Below are 20,817 nucleotides of genomic sequence, written 5' to 3'. Positions count from 1 at the left end.
CTTTTTACTTCGCCTCTGTCGCCACCATTCCATCACTGCTTGATCCAAATCATCACATTTCAGCTTATGCATACTTTTTCTCTTATTCATTTCCTTATGAACATCACTTTACGCATAAAACTTCATGAGCTGTTCTTTCTGTTTTCTGATATCACAGATGGTGGAGAGAACAACACCATACTCCTCACTCAATCTTCTCACTGAAGCACCTCTATCTAATAACTCCACTTTCTTGGCAATTGAAAGTGAATTATGCTTCCCCTTTCCTTTATCTGAACCCATTGGGGTATCTGTTGGCCTTTTTGACATGTTTGCAATGACACAACACAAATTCACAATCTTTAGTTGTGCAGATCCTTCAATCGGGTAAAACACCACAGCGATGGAGTCAGGTTGGATGAGGTCTGATCATGGAATGTAGGTGGGTCAGATGGGTCTCAGTGTGGGGTGTAGGTGGGTCAGCTGGGGTAGCCCTATAATGTTGAGTGCCACAAACTTTTAAAAAAATGCTAAATTTAAAAGTGCATGTACAATACAGGTGCAGCTAATATTTTTTATTACAGGTACAGGTGTGCAAACTTAAAATCACAATCGGGTTGGGTGAGGTCGGGTCAGCTCTGTTCGGAGTCATGGGTCGTGGCGATCCGATCGCGCAGTTGCTGCTTTGAGGAGCTGCAGTGTGCTGTGCAGAGTTTGATTCTGGCTGGGGACATGCATGCGGGAGGGGACTTGCTCATGGGAGCTTGGTTGGTTCTGGCCGAAGGGACTTGTGTGCTGTACAGAATTGATTCTGGTCGAAGGGACTTGTGTGCTGTGCAGAGTTTGATTCTGGCCGAAGACTTGCGCGCGGGAGGGGACTTGCGCATGGGAGCTTGGTTCTGGCTGGGGACTTGCGTGCGGGAGCTTGGTTGGTTCTGGCCGAAGGGACATGTGTGCTGTACAGAGTTGATTCTGACCAAAGGGACATGTGTGCTGTACAGAGTTGATTCTGACTGAAGGGACTTGTGTGCTGTGCAGAGTTGATTCTGACCGAAGGGACTTGTGTGCTGTACAGAGTTGATTCTGACCGAAGGGACTTGTGTGCTGTACAGAGTTGATTCTGACCGAAGGGACTTGTGTGCTGTACAGAGTTGATTCTGACTGAAGGGACTTGTGTGCTGTACAGAGTTGATTCTGACCGAAGGGACATGTGTGCTGTACAGAGTTGATTCTGACTGAAGGGACTTGTGTGCTGTGCAGAGTTGATTCTGACTGAAGGGACTTGTGTGCTGTGCAGAGTTGATTCTGACTGAAGGGACTTGTGTGCTGTACAGAGTTGATTCTGACCGAAGGGACATGTGTGCTGTACAGAGTTGATTCTGACTGAAGGGACTTGTGTGCTGTGCAGAGTTGATTCTGACCGAAGGGATTTGTGTGCTGTGCAGAGTTGGTGCGGACCCAAAAGCAGCGGTATGGTGACTGTGAAGATCTGGCCTGGAACAGGTAGGATTGGCGTTTTTATTCTTGCAATTTTTGTCACTGTACAGTAGTTGGATTTCATTTATGACTTTTCACTGGGCCCGGCTGGTGGCAGTAACAGTTTGGCAGGGTGTCTGGATTCCGCAACATTTTGCGGATTCTGGACGACCCTGCCATGGATCATTCCAGATTCAGGATTCCGGAGCATTCCGGATTCTGGAACTCCGGATTTTAGACGCTGTACCTGTATTTGAATTATGGAAGCAGGTAAGCATGGCACAATAATACGAATAGTAAATTAATAACAATGTTTATTGTTATTTTAATATTTCTAAACCATAAAAAATGGATCAAATTACCATAGATAACTAGGTACTATACAAAGAAAAATCTAAGACTGAAAGATTAATTTGGATGTCATATAACCAGTGTTTTATTGTCAATGTATGGCACTGAATCACAGTAATTCCTGGTGCAGTCTCATACCATTCGTTGCATTTCTAGTAGATCCGTGCAGACTGGAATGTTGCTGTTTTTTAACAGTACAGACAGAAACAGACATCTTTGGCTGACCCACTCTTCATTCACAACTGACTGTTTGGTAACTAAGTCTAAAAGGGTCAAATGGGCCTCAAGTAGCAGCCATTCCAACTCCGGACTTAATGTTCCACGATACGAATATTGGCACAGACTCCGGCCAGCTAATTCTGCAGCACTGACACCAACATGGAAAATTAATTGCAGATGAAATATTCAATCAAGACTTAAAAGAACCATTAACCATTTCTATGCAGTTATTCATGGTTGGGGAGGGGGGGGGAGGGCAGGCGGGGAGGGGTGGAAGGGGGTAAATTGACACCATTCAATTTGAGCCATAAAAATGAAAGAAAGACTTGCATTTATATAGCGCCTTTCACAACCTCAGGATGTCCCAAAGCGTTTTACATTTTGAGGTGTAGTTACTTTTGTAATGTAGAAAATGCAGAAGCCAATTTGCACACAGCAAGATCCCACAAACAGCAATGAGATAAATGACTAGATAATCCGTTTTAGTGATGTTGGTATGGGATAAATATTGACCATGACACCGGGGAGAACTCTCCTGCTCTTCTTCAAAATAGTGCTGGGGGATCTTTTACGTTCACCTGAGAGGGCAGATGAGACCTCAGTTTAACATCTCATCCAAAAGACCTCCAATAGTAGGAAGGTCATGTATAGGACTCTTCTGGTGTGCTGAGTTACCCAATCTCAAGACTGATAGCAGTGAGAGTGCTACAATTGGTCTCAGCATTCCATGGTTCCTGCTGCTGACTAGTGATGCCTTGTTGGAAATGTGACTGTTGAAATGAGCTGAGGAGGGTGCTAGGCTCAGCATTCATGATCTCCGTTGTTAAATAAATCACCGACATGCACTCCTGAAGAAACTCTTACATGAGCTCATGGAACTGCATCCTAGCATAATTATTTCAGCATAAGTTACTGCTTTCAGGTGAGGAGGAAGTAAGGGAAAGAAACAACATCACATTGTTCAATTTCTTTTGGGGATTGTTGTATTATGATACTGTATTATATCTCAAATATATCTTTATTTCTATCAGTGGTGAATCCTTTCAATTCTTCACTAAAATCAGATAACAGTGTAATAGCAATGTGTTATAGTGGTGTTTATTTTTTTTGAGTCTTTTCTAGCCTTCTGACACTAAATTATTTTGTGGTTCATACCTTAGGTCAGTTTCATGGGCAGGTGCCACCTCCCCTTACCTTTTGAGAGTGTCCTTTTAAGTCTAAGTAAGCCTTCATTAACATGCCTGGGATAACAAACAATAAACTCTGTCTGATACTTTGTTTTGTAATTTATGCTATGGCCTAGAAATTCAGCTCGCGCGGTGGCACAAAACAGGTAGTATCGGATCAGCCGTCCGTTATATGCAGCTCCTGATATTCAGTTCCATTGCAGATTCTTTACATAGAACGTACAGCACAGATACAGGCCACTCGACCCAACAGCTCTATGCCGGTGTTTATGCTCCACATGAGCCTCCTCCCACCCCTCTTCATCTCATCCTATCAGTATAACCTTCTGTTCCTTTCTCCCTCATATATTTCTCGCTTCCGCTTAAATGCATCATGTAATCATTTCTGATTATGAGAGCCAGCCACTCTAGGTAATCTTTTTCTATGAAGTTTGCAATTAAGTTGACTATCTTTCACTACTTTAGCTTAATTAACAGATCTAGCCATTTATATAATGTTTCCCTGGTTGCCTGAGGCTTGCTTGGATTTTCATAACATATACTTTGGCCTTGATTTTAACTCTCAACGGGTTTTGTCGGATAATGCTCCTGTGAAGCACCTTGGGATGTTTTGCTACATTAAAGGCATATAATTGCAAATTGTTATTGTTTAATACAAACAGTAAATGAAGATCACAAAAACAAATGAAACATAGCACGTACCAGTGAAGCACATGTTCAGGAGACATTGTTTTTTCAGGTAGTCCTGGTGGAGGGTTGAAGAGGAATGTTCCTAGTCTGAATATCCCTCTGAGCAACTGAATGTTCAGAAGAGAAAATGTATTTAAAGCCCGAAGAAATGAGAATTCTTGACTGGAAAGAAAAAAATAGATAAAAATTACATATTATTCAAAAACAGATATCTAAAATTAATCAGCTAACCCACGGAAGGAAATCAACATGTAGAAATTGTGGCTAAATAAAATAAATGAGTTAATATCTTCGGGATTAACCTGAAGAAGAACACCTTAAGAGACTTTGGTTTAGTAGGGCGACATTGAGCTGTGCCATTTCCTACACAAAAATAATAACTTCTAATCCATATACCACTGTCAGTAGCAGTGAAGGTAACCACGGCTCTTAAGGTTTATGCTTCCGGTTTCTTTCAGGTAGCATTGGTGACACCAGTTTGCTGTTCACATATGCATCTAGAAGGTGATTGTGAGCTTTATGCAGGAAGGCCAAAATCTTCCTAATATTCAGCACTGAGCTGCTGTTGCATGGAAGGGCTACACAATTCTAGGCTGACACTCCAGTGCAGTGCTGAGGGTGTGCTGCACTGTTGGAGGTGCCGTCTTTCATATGTGATGTTAAACCGAGATTCTGCCACGCTCTAAGGTGGACATAAAAGATCCCATGGCACTATTTTGAAGAAGAGCAGTGTCCTGCCCAATATTTATGCCTTAATTAGCCTCACTAAAAACAGATTATCTGGTCATTATCACATTGTTGTTTGTGGGAGTACTTTAGTTGATGCGTTCCTACATTACAACAGTGATTAAACTTCAAATGTATTTCCTTGGCTGTAGGGTGCTTTGGGACATCCTGAGGTTGTAAAAGTCCTATTTTTTGTGGTTGAACGGAACTTTCATGACAAATGAAGAATCATGAAGATAAGCAAGTAAAAGAAACACTGGTATTTAATAATTTGATAGGGTTAGATGACCTAGAGTGGAAAGAAGTTCTTGTGGAGCGTAAATACATAGACTAGTGGGGCCGAATGGTCTGTTTCTGTGCGGTAAATATTAAGTAATATTATGAAATTGTGGGCCTACTTTGAGATATGTCATCAGTTGTTCGATTTATGTTTTGACAAAAGGGAAATTTTGGGATTGAGTTTATAGACTATCAGTGTCTATTGAATATCCTAAAAGGCATTTGGAGCGGGGGGGGGCATTTTAAAACCACCCAAAATGGGCGTGAAGTTGGTGGATCAGTTGTTGCGTTTACCCAAAGGTCAGCGGCAGGAGGCCCAAACGATTTCCAGGTTAGTTTTTTCTTTCCAGGTGCAATATGTTTGTACAGTTTCAACTAAATTCTTAGTGGAATGGGCAAGAGCATAAATAGTCGCATAAAACGACTAATTTGCCAATCTCACATAAAAAAGGCTGAAAGGATGACTGGTATAGGAAATGGAAAAATCATGCTGGTGCAGTGGAAGGTGTTCCTCTGTGGTTAGGGATGAATTACATTGTTGGTGGAGTAGAGGGACTTCACATTGCATCCAGCTGTGCTGGGAATGTTTGGTCCTTAAACTGGTGTTGAATTTCCCAGCACTGGAATGTAGGAACAGGACTAGGCCATTCATCCTCTCGAGGTTGTTCTGCCATTCAATCAGATCATAGCTGATCTGTACCTTAACTCCATCTACCCGCCTTGGTTCCATAACCCTAATATCCTTGCCTAATATAAAATCTATTAATCTCAGTTTTGAAATTTTAATTTCAGAGGACCCAACCTCTGAAACCTAATTCCTAAATCCGTTATATAGCCAAACTAGCCAAACTTATCTAGTTTATTTTTCCATACAGTGAAAACTTACCCTGCTGGTGGGATCTTATCTGGAGATTTAAGCACAGTCAGAAATTGTTCTAAACCCTGCTGCAGGTATTGAACGGCATATCGTGTTTGTGGACCTAGCCCATCATCCCGAGCCAGCACAACCAGGCCTGCATAAAACCTGATAATAGATGAGGAACAAGTAAATTTACATCCAGTTTGTATAACTGATCAGGATACAAGATCACGTTACTTGTACCTAAAGCTGCCTAAACCCTCAATTGTTAGTTAATACTTCAAGTTCACTCAGGATAACTTGCTCCTGAAAACATTTTCAAGAAATAGGATAGCATTTTGCAAGAGTACAACTTAAATTGATTAAAATTATGTACTTGTGAACTAGGAATTGAACGTGTTGCTCTCTAACAAGGCCAACACATTATGCCATCAGTGGAGTGCAGTGATGGAGACTCAGGGTTGATCTTAACGGGTTCCAGGTGGGCGGTGGGGACAAGTGCAAAACACACTTGCATGGCTAAGTTTCAGGGCATTTTATCTCCTGGGTTACACTTAAAAGCTCCTGGGCCTCTTCACATCCAAAATGGCTGGAAGAGGGTGCATAGTAGCTGCCGGCATGCAGGTAAGGAGGGGGTTTCTCCTGCTCCTCCAGGCTACAAATGGAAATGTTTTCACTTACCTGGAGGATCTCTTTGTCCTTCCCACCAGGTGCTGACCTGCTTCAGCCTGACCGGGGAAGCCATGGCAGCTTCCTCGCTCAGCCCCCAGTTAAAATGCCATCGGAGTCCTAATGATATCATATAACCTTGATTAGCATTGATGCATGAGGCTTCGCCTGAATCCGGTCAGCACCTCACTGGTGTAAAAGTTGGGATTCAGCGAGAACGGAACAGGAAATGAAGCCACTCCACTTCTGCTGAGCAAGGAAGAGGTAAAATCTCCTCCTTCCAATCTGTATCAGCCCATTTAATAGCATAAGAAAGCATGAAATGAGAAATCAAGGTGGCTTCCCCACACAATTTACTGTTTCGTCTATTTCATCCATTTAACGCCCCAAGGAAACATTCTGCATAAATATTTCAATTCCCAAAGATAATCAGTCAAAAGTTTAGGATATTCATATATCATTACATTACAAAATATTACATACCATTTACAGCATGGAAACAGGCCATTGGGCCAACAGGTCCATGCCAGTGTTTATGCTCCACACGAACCTCCACCCACCCTTCTTCATTTAACCCCATTAACATATCTTTCTATTCCTTTCTCCCTCATATGTTTATTTTGCTTCCCTTTAAATGCTTCTATGCTAGTTACCTCAACACCTCTAGCCATTTGTACTCCACATGCTGAGGAAAGTAAAGGTGGAAATTGTGGAAACATAGAAACATAGAAACATAGAAAATAGGTGCAGGAGTAGGCCATTCGACCCTTCGAGCCTGCACCACCATTCAATAAGATCATGGCTGATCATTCACTTCAGTACCTCTTTCCTGCTTTCTCTCCATACCCCTTGATCCCTTTATCCATAAGGGCCATATCCAACTCCCTCTTGATTATATCTAACGAACTGGCATCAACAACTCTCTGCGGTAGAGAATTCCACAGGTTAACAACTCTGAGTGAAGAAGTTTCTCCTCATCTCGGTCCTAAACAGCTTACCCCTTATCCTTAGACTGTGACCCCTGGTTCTGGATTTCCCCAACATCGGGAACATTCTTCCTGCATCTAACCTGTCCCGTCCCATCAGAATCTTATACATTTCTATGAGATCCCCTCTCATTCTTCTAAACTCCAGTGAATACAGGCCAAGTTGATCTAGTCTCTCCTCATACGTCAGTCCTGCCATCCCGGGAATCAATCTGGTGAACCTTCGCTGCACTCCCTCAATAGCAAGAACGTCCTTCCTCAGATTAGGAGATCAAAACTGAACACAATATTCCAGGTGAGGCCTCACCAAGGCACTGTACAACTGCAGCAAGACCTCCCTGCTCCTATACTCAAATCCCCTAACTATGAAGGCCAACATGCCATTTGCCTTTTTCACTGCCTGCTGCACCTGCATGCCAACCTTCCATGACTGATGTACCATGACACCCAGGTCTCGTTACACCTCCCCTTTTCCTAATCTGCCACCATTCAGATAATATTCTGCCTTCATGTTTTTGCCACCAAAGTGGATAACCTCACATTTATCCACATTATACTGCATCTGCCATGCATTTGCCCACTCACCTAACCTGTCCAAGTCACCCTGCAGTCTCTTAGCATCCTCCTCACAGTTCACACTGACACCCAGCTTAGTGTCATCTGCAAACTTGGAGATATTATATTCAATTCCTTCATCTAAATCATTAATGTATATTGTAAATAGCTGGGGTCCCAGCACTGAGCCCTGCGGCACCCCACTAGTCACTTCTTGCCATTCTGAAAAGGACCTGTTTATCCCAACTCTCTGCTTCCTGTCTGCCAACCAGTTCTCTATCCACATCAATACATTACCCCCAATACCACGTGCTTTAATTTTGCACACCAATCTCTTGTGTGGGACCTTGTCAAAAGATTTTTGAATGTCCAAATACGCCACATCCACTGGTTCGCCCTTGTCCACTCTACTAGATACATCCTCAAAAAATTCTAGAAGATTTGTCAAGCATGATATCCCTTTCATAAATCCATGCTGCCTTGGATCGATCCTGTCACTGCTTTCCAAATGCACTGCTATTTCATCTTTAATAATTGATTCCAACATTTTCCCCACTTCTGATGTCAGGCTAACTGGTCTATAATTGCCCGTTTTCTCTCTCCCTCCTTTTTTAAACAGTGTTGTTACATTAGCTACCCTCCAGTCCATTGGAACTGATCCAGAGTCAATAGACTGTTGGAAAATGATCACCAATGCATCCAGTATTTCTAGGGACACTTCCTTAAGAACTCTGGAATGCAGACTATCAGGCCCTGGGGATTTATCAGCCTTCAATCCCATCAATTTCCCTAACACAATTTCCTGACTAATAAGGATTTCCTTCAGTTCCTCCTTCTCGCTAGACCCTCGGTCCCCTAGTGGAGATACTGGCTATAATCTTTCAATCCTCCATGGATACAGGGCTGTGCCAGAGGATGGAGAATTACAAATGTTGCACCCTTGTTCAAAAAAGGTGTAAGGATAAACACAGCAACTACAAGCCAGTCAGTTTAACTTCGGTAGTGGTGAAGCTTTTATAAACGATAATCTGCGACAAAATTAACAGTCACTTGGACGAGCCTGCATTAATTAAGGAGAGCCAGCATGGATTTGTTAAAGGCAAATCATGTTAAGCTAACTTGATTGAATTTTTTGATGAGGTAACAGAGAGGGTTGATGAGGGTCATGTGATTGATATGGTGTACATGGATTTCCAAAAGGCATTTGATAAAGTGCCACATAATGGGCTCAATTTTCCTCAATGATTTGTGCCTTTTTTTGGCGTGTGGCGCATTTTTTGGCCTAAGTTAAAAAATACAAGTTTCTCCAATCAATGTGCACCAATGTAACTCAGTTAATTATGATTTTTTTAGGTTTGTCTTTTTTGTGTCATGGGGGCGTAACCTGCCACCCGTACCAATTTAGGCCACCTAAGCGAGTTTGTCCAGCTCCAATTTACTCCAATTCTTCTTCGGACGGCATATGTGGCCTCTGTGGAAAAACCTTCTGGTGAGTTCAGAATATTGTGCAGGTAAGTAAATCAGTGCAGCAGATGCAGTTCCAGGGCCCGGACAGCAGCAGCAGTGATGTGAGAGAGAGTGGGAGAAGGGGCGGGGTGTAGCCTTTCGGGCATAGTTAGGAGCGGGGACTGGGAGGGTGGAGGCCGTTCGGCCAAGGATAGATACGGGGAGCGGGAGGCCCTTCGGCCTGGGATAGGAGTGGGGAACGGGAGGTGGAAGGCCATTCAGCCTGGGATAGGAGCAGGGACCGGCACCGGGAGGCCCTTCGGCCTGAGATAGGAGCGGGGACCGGCACCGGGAGGCCCTTCGGCCTGGGATAGGAACGGGGACTGGGACCAGCATCGGGAGGGGGGGGGCGGGGGTGCGGAAGGGGAGATAGACTTTTGTCGTTATACTTTAATAATTTAATGGAGTTAAGTTGTAAATTGCTACAATGTGTAATGTGCTTGTGCAGTTGCTGTGAGCTGGCTGTATGTTTCACTTTTCAGCCTCAGCCTGCATTGTGTACCTGGTTACCATGGCAACCTGATCTTTTTGGCGCAGATCTTGGGCTCCACCCCCAAAACTAAACGACAGGCTAGGTGGCGCCAAAATGAAGAAGTCAAACGGGGAAAGTTAGATGATTTTTTTTAGCCGTACTTGGGCTCCCAAAAAACGGATGTAACTATTCAGGTACGCCAAAGAACAGCTTTGGGGAAAATTGAGCCCAATAGGTTGGCCAGCAAAGTGGAAGCCCATAGAATAAAAGGGACAGTGTCAGGATGGGTACAAAATTGGAAACAGGAAACAGAGTAGTGATGAACAGTTGTTTTTCAGACTGGAGGAAGGTATACAGTGGTGTTGCTCAGGGGTCGGTACTAGGACCACTGCTTTTCTTGATATATATTAATTACTTAGGCTTGGGGATACAGGGCACAATTTCAAAATTTCCAAATGACAAAACTTGAAAGTATAGTGAACAGTGAGGAGGATAGTGATAGACCTCAGGAAGACATAGACAGGCTGGTGGAATGGGCAGACACGTGGCAGATAAAATTTAACACAGAAAAGTGTGAAGTGATACATTTTGGTGGGAAGAATGAGGAGAGGTAATATAAACTAAAGGGTACAATTCTAAAGGGGGTGCAAGAACAGAGAGAACTGGGGGTATATGTACATAAATCACTGAAGGTGGCAGGTCAGGTTGAGAAAGCAGTTAAAAAAGGATATGGGGTCCTGGGCTTCATAAATAGAGGCATAGAGCGGGAGGGAAATTGTATAAAGCCCCGTTTGGAGGCAGTAACAGCTGCGAGGCAGATTTCCTGCGGCAGGTGTGGAAATCCAGCCCCGCAACCTAAATTCAGGTTACCACCCCTGAGAGCAATTGAAGCGCAAAATATCGCTCTCCACTTGCTCTGTGGGGCGCGAGCGGGGTGGAGGGTTCAATGAGGGGCGAAGCGCTATGCGATGGGACGCATAGCACTGTCACAGAGACAGGGCCATCCACTTCATTAAAGGGGAGGGCCAAGCTGCCAACTCTGCGCGGAAGAAGCGGGTCCCCACCTGAATCACCTGGGAGTGAGGTGCCATGGCATCAGCCTAGCATAGAAGCGGAGTGCTGGGCTGGAAGATCACAGCACTGACCCTGTGATTCAACATCCAGCAGGCCGCGAGCAGTAAGCCAGCCATTTTTTTACTGAAATTGCCACCTCCCCTTTAAATTTTGCTCCGTTAGCGGCCTACAGCCCCTTAGGCGTACCCCGAAGCTGTCGCCTGCATTGCGGCGAAAATGGGTTACTGCATATGGTGATGACGTTGATGTTGTCATCACCGGCACAGCGAAGCAGGGCGCTACCGATTACCGCTGCCGCTAAACTCCTGCGGAATTTTGTGGAAGTAGTTAGTGGAAATGTTGTTCGCATCCCATTAGCACCCGCCCGGGACGCTAACGAGAGGTGCAAATGCCCTGAATTTCTCCTGCACAGAGTACAAAAGCAAGGAAGTTATGATGAACTTTTATAAAACACTGGTTGGGCCTCAACTAAAGTATTGTGTCTAATTCCGGGCACCGCACTTTAGGAAGGATGTGAAGGCTTTAGAGAGGGTGCAGAAAAGATTTACAAGAGTGGTTCCAGGGATGAGGGACTTCAGTTATGTGGATAGACTGGAGAAGCTGGGGTTGTTCTCCTTAGAGCAGAGAAGGTTGAGAGGAGATTTCATCGAGGTGTTCAAAATCATGAGGGGTCTAACAGAGTAGATAGAAAAGAAAAAACTTGGATTTATATAGCGCCGTTCACAACCACCAGACGTCTCAAAGCACTTTACAGCCAATGAAGTACTTTTGGAGTTGAGAACCAGAGGACACAGATTTAAGGCAATTGGCAGAAGAACCCAAGGCGACATGAGGAAAAACGTTTTTATGCAGTGAGTGGTTAGGATCTGGAATGCACTGCCTGAAAAGGTGGTGGAGATAGATTCAACCATGGCTTTCAAAAGGGAACTGGATAAGTACTTGAAGGAAAAAAATTTGCAGGGCTACGGGGAAAGGGCAGGGGAATGGGACTAGCTGAAGTGCTCTTGCAGAGAACCGGCATAGGCTCGATGGGCCGAATGGCGTCCTTCTGTGCTGTAACCATTCTATGATCTAGCATCTTTTCTTCCCTCACCCCAATAGCACAGAAACCATTATATCCTATGGAATATTTGATCATGTCCGACTATATCACCATAACCTGCAATCTCATCCTAACAAGATATTTCTACCATTCTTTTTTTTTAAAGTTAATTATCTCTGCCTCAATTGGTTTTGCTAGAAATCCTCTACCTTGTGGGAAAATAGCTTCTTCTAACCTCTTGTCTTGTTTAAGTCTTGTTAATTTTAAAGCTATATCCTCTTGCACTTGTTGTACATAAAGCTCTTTCTACATTGCGCCAGTGGATTCTTATTTGTAATGGATGAAAGGAAAACTATGCCGTAATTACTACATTATAAACCCTTAATAGATCAATATGACATGCCCATTTTTCATCCCAGTTTCCATTAACATCTATCTGAGAGATGGGCCAATTAGAATTCAAGTACTGTTAGTTTTGTGCAATGGACTCACATTCATAATAAGCAGAATTAAGATAAACTGTTTCCCTTTAAAATTCCGTAGAGCATTTTTGGTTATCTTTTAAACCAACGTTTTCATCACTGCCAAACTGGTTGTATTTATTTCCACGGTGGTACTCTATTAAAGTGTAATAACTTGCAGAACATCAGTGTACCGGTATATTGTGTCTCAGAGGGGTATGACATGGATTGAGCAACACAACCTCCCACCAAACAAACTCCAAAAGACAGTGAAGCAAGAACTCAGATGATGAATCCACATTAAATACACTTCCTGATGGATAATTAAGAAATACCTAGGAATAGGTCTCCTTGCCCACCTTTCAACTGGTGATTACATTATTACATAGAATTACATAGCATTTACAGCCCAGAGACAGGCCATTTGGCCCAGCTGGGCTATGCCGCTGTTTATGCTCCTCACGTCGCTCTGCATCTAACCATATCAGCAAATCCTTCTATTCCTTTCTCCCCCATGTACTTATCTAGCTCCCCCTTAAATGCATCTATGCTATTTGCCTCAAATATTCCATGTGGTAGTGAGTTTCAGATTCTCACCACACTCTGGGTAAAAGACATTTCTCTTGAATTCCTTATTGGATTTCTTAGTGACTATCTTTATTTATGGCCCTAGTTTTGGACTCCCCACAAGTGGAAACTGTAGGTGGAATTATTGATTAATAATTGTAATAATTATTAATAATTGAAATAATTGGTGCAGAGCACAGGGAAATCTATAAAGGAGATAAGTAATTGATCAAAATCACATTATTTTAAAATATTACAGTAATTAAAAACAAAATCAGGAATCCTTACCTAGACAGCATGAGCAAAGCATGTAATTTTAGCTGCTCACCTAATGGAAGGTTCTGTCGGTTTCTGTGCTAGTGCTGTCTGCAAATACATCAGTGCTTTATCGTTTTTTTCTTGGAATAGCAGCAAGCGCCCAACATGGAAATTGTATTTCCAGTTTTGAGGTTGGAGGGACAATGCATCCATGTATTTCAGAAGAGTCCACTCAATGTACTTTTGCTCATCGGTGACCACTGGTTTCAGTTTCCCATCCTAAATTATACAGCCAGTCAATAATAATACAGGGCATCAGTTATGTGGCCCAAAAGTTCATGCCTTTGCAGTACAAATACCAGAACATTCAGTGGTGCTGGGCTTGTGTTTTTCACATCACATGCAATATTATTTTCTGTATCCTACTGGTCCCAAGTTGGTTATTATATTTATAACACATGTTCATTTTCGTTTATTCATGCTGATGGGGTACACAGGCTGAACTATTTACAATCTATATTAACAACTTGGAAGAAGGGATTGAGTGTAACATAGCCAAGTTTGCTGACGATACAAAGATGGAAGGAAAAGCAAGGAGGACACAAAAAATTTGCAAAAGGACATAGACAGGCGAAGTGAGTGGGCAAAAATTTGGCAGATGGAGTATAATGGCGGAAAGTGTGAGGTCATACACTTTGGCAGAAAAAAATCAAAGAGCAAGTTATTATTTAAATGGAGAAAGATTGCAAAGTGCCGCAGTAAAGCGAGACCTGGGAGTACTTGTGCATGAAACACAAAAGGATAGTATGCAAGTACAGCAAGTGATCAGGAAGGCCAATGGTATCTTGGCTTTTATTGCAAAGGGGATGGAGTATAAAAGCAGGGAAGTCTTGCTACAGCTATATAAGGGATTGGTGAGGCTACACCTGGAATACTGCGTGCAGTTTTGGTTTCCATATTTACGAAAGGATATACTTGCTTTGGAGGCAGTTCAGAGAAGGTTCACTAGATTGATTCCGGGGATGAGGGGGTTGACTTATGAAGAAAGGTTGAGTAGGTTGGGCCTCTACTCATTGGAATTCAGAAGAATGAGAGGTGATCTTATCAAAACATATAAGATTATGAGATGGCTTGACAAGGTGGATGCAGAGAGGATGTTTCCACTGATGGGGGAGACTAGAACTAGAGGGCATAGAAACATAGAAACATAGAAAATAGGTGCAGGAGTAGGCCATTCGGCCCTTCTAGCCTGCACCGCCATTCAATGAGTTCATGGCTGAACATTCAACTTCAGTACCCCATTCCTGCTTTCTCCCCCTTGATCCCCCGAGTAGTAAGGACCTCATCTAACTCCTTTTTGAATATATTTAGTGAATTGGCCTCAACAACTTTCTGTGGTAGAGAATTCCACAGGTTCACCACTCTCTGGGTGAAGAAGTTCCTCCGCATCTCGGTCCTAAATGGCTTACCCCTTATCCTTAGACTGTGACCTCTGGTTCTGGACTTCCCCAACATTGGGAACATTCTTTCTGCATCTAACCTGTCTAACCCCGTCAGAATTTTAAATGTTTCTATGAGGTCCCCTCTCATTCTTCTGAACTCCAGTGAATACAAGCCCAGTTGATCCAGTCTTTCTTGATAGGTCAGTCCCGCCATCCCGGGAATCTGGTGAACCTTCGCTGCACTCCCTCAATAGCAAGAATGTCCTTCCTCAGGTTAGGAGACCAAAACTGTACACAATACTCCAGGTGTGGCCTCACCAATGCCCTGTACAACTGCAGCAACACCTCCCTGCCCCTGTACTCAAATCCCCTTGCTATGAAGGCCAACATACCATTTGCTTTCTTAACCGCCTGCTGCACCTGCATGCCAACCTTCAATGACTGATGTACCATGACACCCAGGTCTCTTTGCACCTCCCCTTTTCCTAATCTGTCACCATTCAGATAATAGTCTGTCTCTCTGTTTTTACCACCAAAGTGGATAACCTCACATTTATCCACATTATACTTCATCTGCATGATCTTAGAATAAGGGGCCGCCCATTTAAAACTGAAATGAGGAGAAATTTCTTCTCTCAGAGGGTTGTAAATCTGTGGAATTCGCTGCCTCAGAGAGCTGTGGAAGCTGGGACATTGAATAAATTTAAGACAGAAATAGACAGTTTTTAAAACAATAAGGGGATAAGGGGTTATGGGGAGCGGGTGGGGAAGTGAAGCTGAGTCCATGATCAGATCAGCCAAGATCTTATTGAAAGGTGGAGCAGGCTCGAGGGGCCGCATGGCCTACTCCTGTTCCTATTTCTTATATTCTTATGTGATGTTATCAGCATTATTCCCAGGATTGTTCCAATGGGCTAGATTTTGCACTTTTGTGCAGATCGCCCAAAAATGGGTGTTATTTCTGGTGTGGGCGGTAAAAATGGGGTTTCAGATCGCTGCCTTGTCACCCATTTTCAAAGCCCCTAGTCTTCATTTTTAAAATATGGCGTTACCGCAAGCGATCTGAAATGGGCGTTAGCGTTAAATCTCTCTGACCTTCTTCCGAAAAGTGTCACCACCCTTAGCAACAGCATGGCAATTCTCGTTTCCTGTGATTCAGGAGGTCAAGGGTCCTCATTGCATGCACAGAAGAGACAGAGAGAGAGGGAGCAGAGCGGGACTGAAAGCGTGTGTGGGTGTGGTGTGTGTTTGCTTGGCTGTTGTGGGAGGCAGGAGGGAGATTCACCAGCAGCAAAAAGCCTACTAAGCACCAAGAACGTAGTTGGCACCAAGTTTTTGTCCAACAAATAATAGATAACATGGAAGGGATGGAGGAGCTATTAGCCAGGAACACTGGTAGCAGAGGGCTCCCAGTAGTTCTGGAGCGTGACACTGCACCCCAAGGTGCCGCACCCCCATTGCCAACGACACAAGAGCCAGGAGGAACATCTTGCTTCTTGCTCGGAGCACGTTCCCACCTCAGGACCGTCCTCTCCCGTATCTGTCCAAGCAGCAGTTCTGCCGTCATCCCCCCCAATGAAGCATCGCCTGAGGAGCTCCTCAGCCAGGCAGCTTGGAGTCAGGAGGGGAAGGGGAAGGGGTAGAGATGGGGAGGAGAAGCGGGGGGGGCGGCAGAGGAGGAAAGTGAGGTGCATGGCCGCAGGTGTTGTCTGGGGCATATTTTTAGGTTGCTGCTGCTATTTTGGTGGGAGGGTCAGGGCAAGGGGTAGGGGGGCTACCTTGTTAGTTTGCATTTATGTTCTGTTTTGCGGGAAATGGGAACCATTGTAATGATGTCATGTGATAAATTTGTTGTGGGCTGGGGCAGGGTGTTTTTTACAGATATACTTATGATTTCAGACAAATGGTTGGATTAAATGTTTTTTATTTAACTTAACCTTGTTGCGCATTGGCTCAGATAGCTGCACCGTTATACACTGGTGATTCCTGAACATGAAAGGGTATAATTACACTTAAACTGATTCACCAAGGTGATGCACACCATTGATGTATGACCTGCATACCCAGCATTGTTGCAGCTTTGTAAATACCACCAACGTTCTTTCAAGCAAAGTGCTCATTTATGAGCTGCTGATGTAAGAGACTTACAACTATGATGCCACCACGCACCCTTTCCTACGGTATAGATGGAGACAGGGGCATGGTTTCTATTGTGTTCCTAACACAGATGAGGCTGCACACAGGGAGGTTAAAGTAACAGTGACCTCAGTCTTTAATAAGACACTCCAGAGTGAGGAACAGGCCTTAGGGGCCGGCTTATATACAGTGCTCCCAAGGGATGCTGGGATCACTTGGAACTTCAGTGGCTGACCTCCCTGGTGGCGGAACATGGGAGTGCATGCTTTACAGATACACAACATCACTCCCTTCCCAAAGTCAAAGTGAAAATTTTTACAAGGTGAGGCGGTCGGGAGCCTTTCTTTCCCTGGTGGACCGCCTCGGTACAAATGTCTGTTCTGGTGTGTTGGCAGTGCCCTCGCTAGGCTGGCATGTTGTTGGCCCTGCAGGGCTGCTATGTGAGCCTGGCCTTGCTGGGCTGTTGGGCGTGATGGGTTCGATTTCCTGGTCCGGCGTGGTGTCGTTCATCCTTTGGGTGTGTGTTGTGGGCTCGAAAAAGGTGGTGTCTGCTGTGGGTTGTTCAGGGCAGTCTGTGAACCGCAGTCTCGTTTGGTCCAGGTGCTTTCTGCAAATTTGTCCATTGTCTAGTTTGACGACAAACACCCTATTCCCTTCTTTAGCTATCACTGTGCCTGCGATCCACTTGGGACCATGGCCATAGTTTAGCACATACACAGGGTCATTCAGATCAATTTCCCATGACACAGTGGCGCGACCATCGTTTACATTTTGTTGTTGCCGCTTGCTCTCTACCTGATCATGCAAGTTGGGGTGAAGCAGCGAGAGTCTGGTTTTAAGTGTCCTTTTCATGAGTAGCTCAACTGGGGGCACACCTGTGAGCGAGTGGGGTCTCGTGCGGTAGCTGAGCAGTTCTCGGGACAGGCGGGTTTGGAGTGAGTCTTCTGTGACTCATTTAAGGCTCTGTTTGATGGTTTGTACTGTCCGCTCTGCCTGCCCATTGGAGACTGGTTTAAACGGGGCCGAGGAGACATGTTTGATCCCATTGCGGGTCATGAATTCTTTAAATTCGACACTGGTGAAACATGGCCCATTGTCACTGACCAGTATGTTAGGCAGGCAAACATGGCCCACAGGCTTTCAATGGTGGCAGTGGTGGTGCTTCCCGACATTATTTCACATTCAATCCATTTTGAAAAAGCATCCACCAACACCAGGAACATTTTACAGAGAAACAGGCCCGCATAGTCGACATGGATCCTCGGTCATGGTCTGGAGGGCCAGGACCACAAACTTAGTGGTGCCTCTCTGGATGCGTTGCTCAACTGAGCACATACGCTGCATTGCAATACACAGGACTCTAAATCAGAGTCGATATTGGGCCACCACACATGGGATCTGGCTTTCGCTTTCATCATTACTATACCCGGGTGTGTGCTGTGGAGATCCAAGATGAACGTCTCCCTGTCCTTTTTTGGTAGCACTACGTGGTTACCCCACAACAGGCAGTCTGCCTGAATGGACAGCTCGTCCTTTCGCCGCTGGAACGGCTTGATTGGCTCTTGCATTTCAACGGAGATGCTGGCCCAGCTCCCATGCAGTACACAGTTTTTTACTAGGGACAGCAGAGGATCTTGGCTAGTCCAAGTCCTAATCTGGCGGGCCATGACAAGTGATTTATCATTTTCAAACGCTTTCATGACCATCAACAAGTCTGCGGGCTGCACCACCATCAACAAGTTTGCAGGCTGCGCCATTTCCACCACCATGGCGGGCAATGGTAGCTGACTGAGAGCATCCACACAGTTCTCGGTGCCTGGCCTGTGGCGGATGGCATAGTTATACGCTGATAGCGCGAGTGCCCACCTTTGTATGCGGGCTGAGGCATTAGTATTTATCCTCTTGTTTTCAGTGAACAGGGATATGAGGGGCTTGTGTTCGGTTTCCAGCTCAAATTTGAGGCCAAACAGGTACCGATGCATTTTCTTTACCCCAAACACACATGCTAATGCACTTTCTCAATCATGCTATAGGCCCTCTCGGCCTTAGACAAGCTCCTGGAGGCATAGGCGACAGGTTGCAACTTCCCTGCAACATTAGCTTGTTGTAATACACACCCAACTCCGTATGACGACGCATCACATGCTAGCACAAGTCTTTTACGCGGGTAATAAAATACAAGCAGCTTGTTGGAGCATAAAATGTTTCTGGCTTTCTCAAAAGCAATTACTTGTTTTTTTCCCCATACCCAGTTCTTACCTTTACGCAATAACACATGTAGGGGCTCTAAGAGGGTGCTTAACCCCGGTAGGAAGTTACCAAAATAGTTGAGGAGTCCCAGGAACGACCGCAGCTCCGTGACGTTCTGTGGCCTGGGCGCGTTCCTGATAGCCTCTGTCTTGGCCTCTGTGGGCTGAATGCTGTCCGCCGCGATCTTTCTCCCCAAAAACTCCACTTCTGTTGCCATGCAGACGCATTTCGACCTCTTCAGCCGCAGCCCTACGTGATCCAGTCGCTGGAGGACCTCCTCCAGGTTTTGTAGGTGCTTGGCGGTGTCCCGACCCGTGACCAATATGTCGTCCTGAAAGACCACCGTGTGTGGTACCGACTTCAGTAGGCTCTCCATGTTTCTCTGGAAGATCGCTGCAGCCGACCGAATTCCAAACGGGCATCTGTTGTAGATGAACAGTCCCTTGTGCGTGTTGATGCAGGTGAGGCCCTTTGAAGACTCCTCCAGCTCCTGCGTCATGTAGGCCGAAGTCAGGTCGAGCTTGGTGAATGTCTTGCCTCCTGCCAGCGTCGCAAATAGGTCGTCTGCCTTAGGTAGCGGGTATTGGTCCTGTAGTGAGAAACGATTAATAGTTACTTTATAATCGCCGCAAATCCTGACTGTGCCATCATTTTTGAGTACTGGAACAATCGGGCTGGCCCACTTGCTGAATTCCACTGGGGAGATGATGCCCTCGCGTTGCAGCCTGTCCAGCTCGATTTCCACTCTCTCCCTCATCATGTGAGGTACTGCTCGCGCCTTGTGGTGAATGGATGGTGCCTCTGGGACCAATTGGATCCGCACCTTCGCCCCGGAAAAGTTTCCAATGCCTGGCTCAAAAAGGGAAGGAAATTTGTTCAGAACCTGGGTACATGAGGCCTCATCGACATGTGATAGTGCTCGGATGTCATCCCACTTCCAACGGATTTTGCCCAGCCAGCTCCTTCCAAGCAGTGTGGAGCCATCGCCCAGGACAATCCAGAGTGGCAGTTCGTGCACGGTGCCCTTGTAGGTGACCTTGACCATGGCGCTGCCCAGGACAGTGATAAGCTCTTTGATGTCCATTCTCAGTTTCGTGTGGATGGGGCTCAGGGCTGATCTGAATGCCTTTTTGCACCACAGTCTCTCAAACATATTTTTACTCATGATGGATAAAGCTAGCGCCAGTGTCCAATTCCATGGCTATGGGTAAGCCATTCAATTTTACATTTAGCATTATAGGTGGATATTTCGTCAAAAGTGTGTGCTAACCCTGTGTACTTCAGCATCTGCCTCCTCTCTCTCAGGCTTGAAATTGCTTTGATCCACCATGGACCGATCTTCATAGAAACATAGAAACATAGAAAATAGATGCAGGAGTAGGCCATTCGGACCTTCGAGCCTGCACCACCATTCAATGAGTTCATGGCTGAATATGCAACTTCAGTACCCCATTCCTGCTTTCCCGCCATACCCCTTGATCCCCCTAGTAGTAAGGACTACATCTAACTCCTTTTTGAATATATTTAGTGAATCTTCCTCTGCCACGTGGTGGTTAGCAAGTTTTGCAGAGCTTGCAGCTCGTTTGGAAGCTCGTTGGAGGTGCCCCATTGTTCCACAGCTCTTGGAAACATA

The 20,817-nt window shown here is 45.0% G+C and overlaps 1 protein-coding gene across 4 annotated transcripts in view; it reads right to left on the bottom strand.

The window, feature by feature from the left end:
• Positions 1–20,817, bottom strand: part of LOC139273207 (uncharacterized) — a 234,970-nt gene that overhangs the window by 74,839 nt on the left and 139,314 nt on the right. For 3 of the 4 annotated variants that reach the window (XM_070889796.1, XM_070889798.1, XM_070889800.1), the window contains exons 11-14: positions 13,427–13,635; positions 5,794–5,931; positions 3,915–4,064; positions 1,945–2,173 (exon numbers count right to left, since the gene is read on the bottom strand). In XM_070889796.1, coding sequence (XP_070745897.1) covers positions 1,945–2,173; positions 3,915–4,064; positions 5,794–5,931; positions 13,427–13,635 — 726 coding nt within the window. The remainder of the gene's footprint in view (positions 1–1,944; positions 2,174–3,914; positions 4,065–5,793; positions 5,932–13,426; positions 13,636–20,817) is intronic. The other variant, XM_070889799.1, reaches the window with a different exon arrangement.

Source organism: Pristiophorus japonicus, chromosome 9 (assembly GCF_044704955.1).
Source record: "Pristiophorus japonicus isolate sPriJap1 chromosome 9, sPriJap1.hap1, whole genome shotgun sequence".
Lineage (NCBI taxonomy): Eukaryota > Metazoa > Chordata > Chondrichthyes > Pristiophoridae > Pristiophorus > Pristiophorus japonicus.
Note: the sequence above shows the minus strand (reverse complement) of the source record. Positions and strands in the feature narration are given on the sequence as shown.